The sequence below is a fragment of the Nerophis ophidion genome, linkage group LG13, assembly GCF_033978795.1.
Source record: "Nerophis ophidion isolate RoL-2023_Sa linkage group LG13, RoL_Noph_v1.0, whole genome shotgun sequence".
NCBI classification, from domain to species: Eukaryota; Metazoa; Chordata; class Actinopteri; order Syngnathiformes; family Syngnathidae; genus Nerophis; species Nerophis ophidion.
This window is the reverse complement of record NC_084623.1, coordinates 6,835,256-6,847,755: the sequence shown is the minus strand read 5'-3', so window position 1 is coordinate 6,847,755 and position 12,500 is coordinate 6,835,256. Positions and strand designations below refer to the sequence as shown.

General features: G+C 45.3%; 1 protein-coding gene across 1 annotated transcript in view; it reads left to right on the top strand.

The window, feature by feature from the left end:
• The window catches only part of thsd7ba (thrombospondin, type I, domain containing 7Ba), a 531,947-nt gene that overhangs the window by 230,321 nt on the left and 289,126 nt on the right, over positions 1 to 12,500 (top strand). The window contains 1 exon segment of the mRNA XM_061918320.1: positions 8,600 to 9,437. Coding sequence (XP_061774304.1) covers positions 8,600 to 9,437 — 838 coding nt within the window.

The following is a 12,500-nucleotide window of genomic DNA, read 5'->3' as shown; positions in this document are numbered from 1 at the left end:
GAGCGGGTCTAACATGATACTGTGAAAGTTCAATCCATAGTGGCTCCAACACAGCCGTGAGAGTTCAGTTCAAAGCGGATCCAAGACAGCAGCGAGAGTCCCGTCCACAGGAAACCATCTCAAGCGGAGGCGGATCAGCAGCGTAGAGATGTCCCCAACCGATACACAGGCGAGCGGTCCATCCTGGGTCCCGACGAGCGGTCCATCCTGGGTCTCGACTCTGGAGAGCCAGTACTTCATCCATGGTCATCGGACCGGACCCCCTCCACAAGGGAGGGGGGGACATAGGACAAAAAAGAAAAGAAGCGGCAGATCAACTGGTCTAAAAAGGAGGTCTATTTAAAGGCTAGAGTATACAGATGAGTTTTAAGATGGGACTTAAATGCTTCTACTGAGGTAGCATCTCGAACTGTTACCGGGAGGGCATTCCAGAGTACTGGAGCCCGAACGGAAAACGCTCTATAGGCCGCAGACTTTTTTTGGGCTCTAGGAATCACTAATAAGCCGGAGTTTTTTGAACGCAGATTTCTTGCCGGGACATATGGTACAATACAATCGGCAAGATAGGATGGAGCTAGACCGTGTAGTATTTTATACGTAAGTAGTAAAACCTTAAAGTCACATCTTAAGTGCACAGGAAGCCAGTGCAGGTGAGCCAGTATAGGTATATATGTATGTATATATGTATATAAAGGTATATACAGTACAGGCGTAATGTGATCAAACTTTCTTGTTCTTGTCAAAAGTCTAGCAGCCGCATTTTGTACCAACTGTAATCTTTTAATGCTAGACATAGGGAGACCCGAAAATAATAGGTTACAGTAATCGAGACGAGACGTAACAAACGCATGGATAATGCGTATTGTCCCTGTCCTTGCTCGACTACCTTGTATCAGCTCAAAGCTGCAGCCCAGTTCCACTGACTGGAACCCGTGCTAAAGAATTCCAACTTAGATCCGTCTATTTCAGGGGTGTCAAACTCAAATACAGAGTGGGACAAAATTTTAAACGGAACAAAGCCGCGGGCCAAGGTTGAGCAAATTAATCTTTTAATAGGGACCCAAACAAGTTTTGCATTAAAGGGGGAACCTTATCACAATTTCAAAAGGGTTAAAAACAATAAAAATCAGTTCCCAGTGGCTTGTTGTATTTTTTGAAGTTTTTTCAAAATGTTACCGGTCCCGGAATATCCCTAAATAAAGCTTTAAAGGGGAACATTATCACCAGACCTATGTAAGCGTCAATATATACCTTGATGGTGCAGAAAAAGGACCATATATTTTTTTAACCGATTTCCGAACTCTAAAAGGGTGAATTTTGGCGAATTAAACGCCTTTATGTTTATCGCGCTGGAGAATGCTCAGAATGTGACGTCGCCGAGGTAACACACCCAACATTTTCATTTTCAACACATTACAAACACCGGGTCTCAGCTCTGTTATTTTCCGTTTTTTTGACTATTTTTTGGAACCTTGGAGACATCATGCCTCGACGGTGTGTTGTCGGAGGTTGTAACAACACTAACAGGGAGGGATTCAAGTTGCACCACTGGCAACAAATCTGCCGCCAGACCCCCATTGAATGTGCCAGAGTGTCTCCACATTTGACCGGCGATGCTAAGACAGACATGGCACAGAAATGTATGGATAACCTGCAGATGCATTTGCAACGATAGTCAACGAAATCACAAAGGTGAGTTTTGTTGATTTTGACTGCCAGCTAATCGATGCTAACATGCTACGCTAATCGATGCTAACATGCTATTTACCGGCGGTGCTAAAGCAGACATGGAACAGAGATGTATGGATAACCTGTAGATGCATTTGCAACTATATTACGTTTCCTCCCACCCACAGTTAATGCGAAACAAACACTTACCAATCGACGGATTTAAGTTGCTCCAGTGTCAAAAGATGCGAAAGTCCTGATCGTTTGGTCCGCACATTTTACCGGCGATGCTAACGCAGCTATTCGGCCATGCTATGGCTATGAATAGCGTCAATAGCTATTCTCTCAATAGCTTCAGTTTCTTCTTCAATATTTTCATACTCCAACCATCTGTTTCAATACATGCGTAATCTGTGGAATCGCTTAAGTCGCTGAAATCCGAGTTTGAATCCGAGCTAATGTCGCTATATCTTGCTGTGGTATTCCCATTGTTTGTTTACATTGGCAGCACTGTGTGACGTCACAGGGAAATGGCCAGTGTCTTCGCAGAAAGCCGAAAATAAGGCACTTTAAAGCTTTATTTAGGGATATTCCGAGACAGGTAAAATTTTGAAAGAAACTTCAAATAATACAACAAGCCACTGGGAACTGATTTTTATTGTTTTTAACCCTTTTGAAATTGTGATAATGTTCCCTTTTAAAGTGCCTTATTTTCGCTATCTTCGAAACCACTGTCCATTTCCCTGTGACGTCATACAGTGCTGCCAATACAAACAACATGGTGGTTACCACAGCAAGGTATAGCGACATCAGCTCGGATTCAGACTCTGATCTCAGCGACTTAAGCGATTCAACAGATTACGCATGTATTGAAACAGATGGTCGGAGTATGGAGGCAGAAAGCAAAAAACGAAATTGAAGCTATTGAGCGAATAGCTATTGACGCTATTCGGCCATAGCGTGGGTGTACCTAATGAAGTGGCCCATAGCATGGCTAGCTTATTAGCATCGCTGGTAAAATGTGCGGACCAAACGATCAGGACTTTCGCATCTTGTGACACTGGAGCAACTTAAATCCGTCGATTGGTAAGTGTTTGTTTCGCATTTCATGTGGGTATCTAGTTTCACATGTACATACAGCTAGCGTAAATAGCATGTTAGCATCGATTAGCGTAGCATGTTAGCATCGATTAGCTGGCAGTCATGCCGCGACCAAATATGTCTGATTAGCACATAAGTCAACAACATCAACAAAACTCACCTTTGTGATTTCGTTGACTTAATCGTTGCAAATGCATCTGCAGGTTATCCATACATCTCTGTGCCATGTCTGTCTTAGCATCGCCGGTCAAATGTGAAGACACTTTGGCACATTCAATGGGGGTCTGGCGGCAGATTTCTTGCCAGTGGTGCAACTTGAATCCCTCCCTGTTAGTGTTGTTACACCCTCCGACAACACACCGACGAGGCATGATGTCTCCCAAGGTTCCCAAAAATAGTCGAAAAAACGGGAAATAACAGAGCTGAGACCCGGTGTTTGTAATGTGAAAATGAAAATGGCGGGTGTGTTACCTCGGTGACGTCACGTTCTGACGTCATCGCTAACAGAGCGATAAACAGAAAGGCGTTTAATTTGCCAAAATTCGCCCATTTAGAGTTCGGAAATCGGTTAGAAATAATACATGGTCTTTTTTCTGCAACATCAAGGTATATATTGACGCTTACATAGGTCTGCTGATAATGTTATAGAACTTTAGTGACATGCAAAATTAAGTTTCAAATAATAATAATAATAATAAAATATCAATGGCATATCAAATAAAATTTAAATAAAAATGTAATGCCTTTTTTTCTATTTGCAATCTTCTGAGGTAAATATCATTTTTTTTCCACATGCTAATAATAATATTTGAAAAAAAAAATGACAATAATGAATGAACAGAACATTCAAGCCTTGAAGTAGCAAGAGAAATTGCATGAATAAAACGTTAATTATTGCTCAGTTTGCTGGAAGTTTCCCGGAAGAGTTAGTGCTGCAAGGGATCTGTTGTGTTACGGTGCGGATGTTCACCTGAAATGTGTTTGTCATTCTTGTTTGGTGTGGGTTCACATTTGTAACAGTGCTAAAGTTGTTTACACGGCCACCCTCAGTGTGACCTGTATGGCTGTTGACCAAGTATGCCTTGCATTCACTTATGTGTGTGTGTGTGAAAGCCACAAATATTATGTGACACGCTGTTAGTATGGAGAAAAAGCGGACGTGACGACAGGTTGTAGAGAACGCTAAAGGCAGTGCCTTAAATGCACGCCCCCAATATAGTTGTCCAGGTGGAAATCGATAGAAATTCGGGAGAATGGTTGCCCCGGGAGATTTTCGGGAGGGGGCACTGAACTTTGGGAGTCTACCGGGAAAATTAGGAGGGTTGGCAAGTATGAGTATTAGCGGTGAATGCGGTGTTACAGCGGCGGGCCAACGCTCTAATGCTAAATTGATATTGCCTCAAGGGACAATTTAAATTACACGGCGGGCCAAATTTGGCCCGCGGGCCAGAGTTTGACACCCTTGCTCTATTTGGTCAATGTTTGGACCCATTTTGAAGCTTCTTTTTATTTTAAAGATTTTAGGCATGTCTCAACCTCTGTGCATTACCTGCATTCCAATGCATTTTTCCCGATTGCTTACACACTAAATTTTAAAATGATCACACAGTAAACAAAAACAACATGCGGTCCCCAGTAAATTTTTTTCAACGTAAAGTAAGGAAGGAATTTATCTATAAATTTATCGATAAAGCCATTCCTGGGTTTATCTCACATGAGTCTGCTGAAAATGATGGAAAGCGTCACTCTGCATGGCAACTGACTTAGTGATCAAGTTGGAATTGCCACAAAACACATTTCGAGACACTCGACTACTCTCTGGCGGCGAGAGTGGTTAGTGCGCCTCCTAATTTGTCACGTTTCATGTGTCAGGTAAATCCTAACAAATCTCCTTTAAACTAGATTAAAATGATCCCACTTAAAGTTAAATTAAAGTACCAATAATGGTCACACACACACACACTGGGTGTGGTGAAAATTTTCCTCTGCATTCGACCCATCCCCTTGTTCACTCCCTGGGAGCTGAGGGGAGCAGTGAGCAGCAACAGTGGCCACGCCCAGGAATATTTTTGGGGTGACTTAACCCCCAATTCTAGTCCCAGGATGCCCAAAATGTCCATAAACACACCCAGCCGCGTCCCATGGGGAGAGGGGATGAAAGTTGGAAAAGTCAGTGAAAGTCCCAAAAATGTTAAAAATACCTACACAGGTTCGAGTCCCACAAGTTCCGCCGCCGGCCGGGATGCCCAAAATGTCCAAAACGTGCCCAGCAAAGTCCCACGGGAAGGTGGGGAGGAAAGTGAGAAAAGTCGGGGAAATGTTCAAAAGTCCCACCCGGGTCCGAGTATGCATTCAAACTCAAACTCGAACCCGGTTGGGACTCGAACCCGGGTAGGTATTTAGAAAATTTTGAGGGACTTTTGCCGACTTTTCTCATTTTTCCCCCCTACTTCCCGTGGGACTTTGCTGGGTGCGTTTTGGACATTCTTTTGTATCCCAGGACTTGAATGGTCGTGGGACTGGAACTCCGGTGAGGTATTAAGGACACAATTGGGACTTTTGAACATTTTGGCCACCTTTTCCCCCTCTTCTTCCCCGCCTTCCTGTGCACCATTGCTGGGTGTGTTTTGGACACTTGGACAAAAATAGTTTCAAGCATATTTTACTCAAAATAGGTCATAAAATGCCGGAAATAAGCTGTAGTATCTTACTGAGATCATTTAGGACCTAAACACTTAAAACAAGTAAAACACTCCAACATAAAATCTTATGTACGGCTGGGCAAGTCCCAGGATGCCCAAAATGTCCATAACACACCCAGTTGAGTCCCATGGGGAGAGGGATGAAAGTTGGAAAAGTCAGCAAAAGTCCCCAAAATGTTCAAAAGACCTACACAGGTTCGAGTCCCACAAGTTCCGCCGCCGGCCGGGATGCCCAGAATGTCCAAAACGTGCCCAGCAAAGTCCCACGGGAAGGTGGGGAGGAAAGTGAGAAAAGTCGGGGAAATGTTCAAAAGTCCCACCCGGGTTCGAGTGTGCACTCAAACTCAAACTCGAACCCGGTTGGGACTCGAACCTTGGTAGGTATTTAGAAAATTTTGAGGGGCTTTTGCCGACTTTTCTCATTTTTCCCCCCTACTTCCCGTGGGACTTTGCTGGGTGCGTTTTGGACATTTTTTGTATCCTAGGACTTGTGTGGCCGGCGGCGGGACTCGTGGGACTGGAACCCCGGGGAGGTATTAAGGACACAATTGGGACTTTTGAACATTTTGGCCGCCTTTTCCCCCTCTTCTTCCCCGCCTTCCTGTGCACCATTGCTGGGTGTGTTTTGGACACTTGGACAAAAATAGTTTCAAGCATATTTTACTCAAAATAGGTAATAAAATGCCGGAAACAAGCTGTAGTATCTTACTGAGATCATTTAGGACCTAAACACTTAAAACAAGTAAAACACTCTAACATAAAATCTTATGTACGGCCGGGCAAGTCCCAGGATGCCCAAAATGTCCATAACACACCCAGCCGAGTCCCATGGGGAGAGGGAATGAAAGTTGGAAAAGTCAGTAAAAGTCCCAAAAATGTTCAATATACCTACACAGGTTAGAGTCCAACAAGTTCCGCCGCCGGCCGGGATTCCCAGAATGTCCAAAACGTGCCCAGCAAAGTCCCACGGGAAGGTGGGGAGGAAAGTGAGAAAAGTCGGGGAAATGTTCAAAAGTCCCACCCGGGTTCGAGTATGCACTCAAACTCAAACTCGAACCCGGTTGGGACTCGAACCTGGGTAGGTATTTAGAAAATTTTGAGGGACTTTTGCCGACTTTTCTCATTTTTCCCCCCTACTTCCCGTGGGACTTTGCTGGGTGCGTTTTGGACATTTTTTGTATCCCAGGACTTGTGTGGCCGGCGGCGGGACTCGTGGGACTGGAACCCCGGGGAGGTATTAAGGACACAATTGGGACTTTTGAACATTTTGGCCGCCTTTTCCCCCTCTTCTTCCCCGCCTTCCTGTGCGCCATTGCTGGGTGTGTTTTGGACACTTGGACAAAAATAGTTTCAAGCATATTTTACTCAAAATAGGTCATAAAATGCCGGAAACAAGCTGTAATATCTTACTGAGATCATTTAGGACCTAAACACTTAAAACAAGTAAAACACTCTAACATAAAATCTTATGTATGGCCAGGCAAGTCCCAGGATGCCCAAAATGTCCATAACACACCCAGCCGAGTCCCATGGGGAGAGGGGATGAAAGTTGGAAAAGTCAGCAAAAGTCCCAAAAATGTTCAAAAGACCTACACAGGTTCGAGTCCCACAAGTTCCGCCGCCGGCCGGGATGCCCAAAATGTCCAAAACGTGCCCAGCAAAGTCCCACGGGAAGGTGGAGAGGAAAGTGAGAAAAGTCGGGGAAATGTTCAAAAGTCCCACCCGGGTTCGAGTATGCACTCAAACTCAAACTCGAACCCGGTTGGGACTCGAACCTGGGTAGGTATTTAGAAAATTTTGAGGGACTTTTGCCGACTTTTCTCATTTTTCCCCCCTACTTCCCGTGGGACTTTGCTGGGTGCGTTTTGGACATTTTTTTTGTATCCCAGGACTTGAATGGTCATGGGACTGGAACCCCGGGGAGGTATTAAGGACACAATTGGGACTTTTGAACATTTTGGCCACCTTTTCCCCCTCTTCTTCCCCGCCTTCCTGTGCACCATTGCTGGGTGTGTTTTGGACACTTGGACAAAAATAGTTTCAAGCATATTTTACTCAAAATAGGTCATAAAATGCCGGAAACAAGCTGTAATATCTTACTGAGATCATTTAGGACCTAAACACTTAAAACAAGTAAAACACTCTAACATAAAATCTTATGTATGGCCAGGCAAGTCCCAGGATGCCCAAAATGTCCATAACACACCCAGCCGAGTCCCATGGGGAGAGGGGATGAAAGTTGGAAAAGTCAGCAAAAGTCCCAAAAATGTTCAAAAAACCTACACAGGTTCGAGTCCCACAAGTTCCGCCGCCGGCCGGGATGCCCAAAATGTCCAAAACGTGCCCAGCAAAGTCCCACGGGAAGGTGGAGAGGAAAGTGAGAAAAGTCGGGGAAATGTTCAAAAGTCCCACCCGGGTTCGAGTATGCACTCAGACTCAAACTCGAACCCGGTTGGGACTCGAACCTGGGTAGGTATTTAGAAAATTTTGAGGGACTTTTGCCGACTTTTCTCATTTTTCCCTCCTACTTCCCGTGGGACTTTGCTGGGTGCGTTTTGGACATTTTTTTTGTATCCCAGGACTTGAATGGTCATGGGACTGGAACCCCGGGGAGGTATTAAGGACACAATTGGGACTTTTGAACATTTTGGCCACCTTTTCCCCCTCTTCTTCCCCGCCGTCCTGTGCACCATTGCTGGGTGTGTTTTGGACACTTGGACAAAAATAGTTTCAAGCATATTTTACTCAAAATAGGTCATAGAATGCCGGAAACAAGCTTGTAGTATCTTACTGAGATCATTTAGGACCTAAACACTTAAAACAAGTAAAAGACTCTAACATAAAATCTGCTTAGTGAGAAGAATTATCTTACCAGACAGAAAATAAGCAAATATCACCCTTATTTGAGATATTTCATCTTACTTAGATATCAGTTTTTGCAGTGTATATATTGATCTTCACTACTGTTTTGATTGCGTTAAGTTCCTTTGTTGTCCTTCCTCTGGTCATGAATAAAGCAATCACGGAGGTTAAGCGAATGGCCTCGAATTTCAATTTGCCAGATAATTGCAATCGGTCTTTGCGATGCTTCCATTTTTAATTAAATGATTCTCCCTTCTTGTGTCCAGGCCAGTGGGGCCATTGTGTGGGTGAAGACTGCGGGTCCGGTGGAGTTCAGACCAGAACAATATGGTGCGTCCACAGGGAGGGCTGGACCACCCACCACTCGCACTGTAACCACATGGACAGACCCGAGAGTCGGCGGCACTGCTTCAAAGTGTGCGACTGGCACCAGGACCTCTACGAGTGGGAGCTCTCTGCCTGGGAGGGCTGCGTCCTGGTCCCGTTCTTTTCCAACGAACTCAAGCCGAGGACCTCGGAATGCGTGACGGCGCAGCACGGCATCCAGAGACGGAAGGTCCAGTGCGTGCGCACCTCGAACCGCACCACGGTCACTTCGAGGATATGCGAGTTCTTTTCCCAGAGACCACCGGTGGAGCAGGCGTGTCTCATCCCGTGTCCTCAGGACTGCGTGGTTTCAGACTTCGATTCCTGGTCAGGCTGCAGTAAGACCTGCGGCGTCGGCCTGCAGCATCGGACTCGACATGTTCTGACCACGTCCATGTACGGAGGCGCCGGTTGCCCCAATCTGACGGACATTAGGACTTGCTCGGGTCCCGTCGCCTGCCCCGCTGGGGAGGATGAGTACCAGTATAGCCTTAAAGTCGGAGCCTGGAGCCAGTGTCGGCTCCCCCATCACAAGGACGCCCTGTTGAGTGGCCGGACTACCGTGGACTTCGGCAGTAACAAGGAGAACAATACAGTCTTGTTGGAGAAGGAGGCATCCCGGTACCACCAACACCACCATGGCCACCGCAAGTACCCCGTGTCTTGGGAGCTGGAGGTGGGGTACCAGACACGGCAAGTCCGCTGCACATGGAGTGATGGCAAGAATGCCATGCTAAGGTAGGTTCATCCAACACAAATAAGAACCTTGTGTCCAAAGTTTTTAATGGCCCGGAGCACGTTCTAAAAGTATTAACCTATTTTCTGGACCATTGGGTGCACCGGATTATAAGGCGCACCGCCGATGAATGGTCTATTTTTTGTCTTTTTTCCTATATAGACATATTTTACCTCCAAAGGCCTAGTGGCCACGTGCGTGGACAGCACCTTTTAGCTCTTATTTCCAAAATTGTGTTCACTACTGAATTGGGGTCTTATGGCCACTTATGTGGACACCAGACACGGCAAGTCTGCTGCACACGGAATGATGGCAAGAATGCGATGCTAAGTTAGGTTCGTCCAACACAAATAAGAACCTTGTGTCCAAAATTTTTTATCGGCCCGGAGCATGTTCTAAAAGTATTACCCTATTTTCTGGACCATAGGGCGCACCGGATTATAAGGCGCACCGCCGATGAATGGTCTATATTTTGTCTTTTTTCCTATATAGACGTATTTTACCTCCAAAGGCTTAGTGGCCACATGCGTGGACAGCACCTTTTAGCTCTTATTTCCATAATTGTGTGCACTACTGAATTGGGGTCTTATGGCCACATGCGTGGACAGCACCGTTTAGCTCTTATTTCCAAAATTGTGTGCACGACTGAATTGGGGTCTTATGGCCACTTATGTGGACACCAGTCACGGCAAGTCCGCTGCACACGGAATGATGGCAAGAATGCCATGCTAAGGTAGGTTCATCCAACACAAATAAGAACCTTGTGTCCAAAGTTTTTATCGGCCCGGAGCACATTCTAAAAGTATTACCCTATTTCCTGGACCATTGGGCGCACCGGATTATAAGGCGCACCGCCGATGGATGGTCTATTTTTTGTCTTTTTTCCTATATAGACATATTTTACCTCCAAAGGCTTAGTGGCCACATGCGTGGACAGCTCCTTTTAGCTCTAATTTCCAAAATTGTGTACACTACTGAATTGGGGTCTTATGGCCACTTATGTGGACACCAGACACGGCAAGTCCGCTGCACACGGAGCGATGGTAAGAATGAGATGCTAAGTTAGGTTCATCCAACACAAATAAGAACCTTGTGTCCAAAGTTTTAATGGCCCGGAGCACGTTCTAAAAGTATTACCCTATTTTCTGGACCATTGGGTGCACCGGATTATAAGGCGCACCGCCGATGAATGGTCTATTTTTTGTCTTTTTTCCTATATAGACGTATTTTACCTCCAAAGGCCTAGTGGCCACGTGCGTGGACAGCACCTTTTAGCTCTTATTTCCAAAATTGTGTACACTACTGAATTGGGGTCTTATGGCCACTTATGTGGACACCAGACACGGCAAGTCCACTGCACATGGAGCGATGGCAAGAATGCGATGCTAAGTTAGGTTCATCCAACACAAATAAGAACCTTGTGTCCAAAGTTTTTAATGGCCCAGAGCCAGTTCTAAAAGTATTACCCTATTTTCTGGACCATTGGGTGCACCGGGTTATAAGGCGCACCGCCGATGAATGGTCTATATTTTGTCTTTTTTCCTATATAGACGTATTTTACCTCCTAAAGGCTTAGTGGCCACATGCGTGGACAGCACCTTTTAGCTCTTATTTCCATAATTGTGTGCACTACTGAATTGGGGTCTTATGGCCACTTATGTGGACACCAGACACGGCAAGTCCGCTGCACATGGAGTGATGGTAAGAATGCGATGCTAAGGTAGGTCCATCCAACACAAATAAGAACTTTGTGTACCAGGTTTTTAATGGCCCGGAGCCAGTTCTAAAAGTATTACCCTATTTTCTGGACCATAGGGCGCACCGGATTATAAGGCGCACCGCCGATGAATGGTCTATTTTTTGTCTTTTTTCCTATATAGACATGTTTTACCTCCAAATGCTTAGTGGCCACATGCGTGGACAGCACCTTTTAGCTCTTATTTCCATAAATGTGTGCACTACTGAATTGGGGTCTTATGGCCACGTATGAGGACACCAGACACGGCAAGTCTGCTGCACACGGAATGATGGCAAGAATGCGATGCTAAGTTAGGTTCATCCAACACAAATAAAAACCTTGTGTCCAAAGTTCTAAAAGTATTACCCTATTTTCTGGACCATAGGGGGCACCGGAATATAAGGCGCACTGCCGATGGATGGTCTATTTTTTGGTCTTTTTTTCCTATACAAGGCGCACCGGATTATATATTATTATATATTATATATTGTAAAACTTACAGATGTCGAGCAGTTACACTATAAACCAGGGGCGTCAAACTCAAATACAGAGTGGGCCAAAATTTAAAACTGAACAAAGCCGCGGGCCAAGGTTGAACAAATGAACCTTTTTAATAGGGACCCAACAAGTTTTGCATTGACTATTGAACAAGCTAGGGAGTCCGGTTTTGGTTGTAGCAGGGGTGTATATTGTAGCGTCCCAGAAGAGTTAGTGCTGCAAAGGGTTCTGGGTATTTGGTCTGTTGTGTTACGGTGCGGATGTTCTCCCGAAATGTGTTTGTCATTCTTGTTTGCGTGGGTTCACAGTGTGGCGCATATTTGTAACAGTGTTAAACTTGTTTATACGGCCACCCTCAGTGTGACATGTATGGTTGTCGACCAAGTATGCGTTGCATTCACTTATGTGTTTGCAAAAGCCTTAAATATTATGTGACTGGACTGGCATGCTGTTTGTATGGAGGAAAAGCGGACGTGACGACTGGTTGTAGAGAACGCTAAAGGCAATGCCCTTAAGCCCCGCCCCCAATGTATTTGTTCAGGTGGAAATCGGGAGAAATACGGAAGAATGGATGGGATTTTTTGGGAGGGACACTGCACTTTGGGAGTCTCCCGGGAAAATCGGGGGGGTTGGCAAGTATGAGTATTAGCGGTGAACACGGTGTTACAGCGGCACCACCGTTGAATAATACCAGCAGGCCAGCTCTAACGTTAATTAGATATTGCCTCAAGGGCCAAATGAAATTATACGGCGGGCCAAATGAGTTTGACACCCATGCTATAAACGGTTATACTTCCGGTTCAAAGCACAAAATAGGATGTTCAACCCG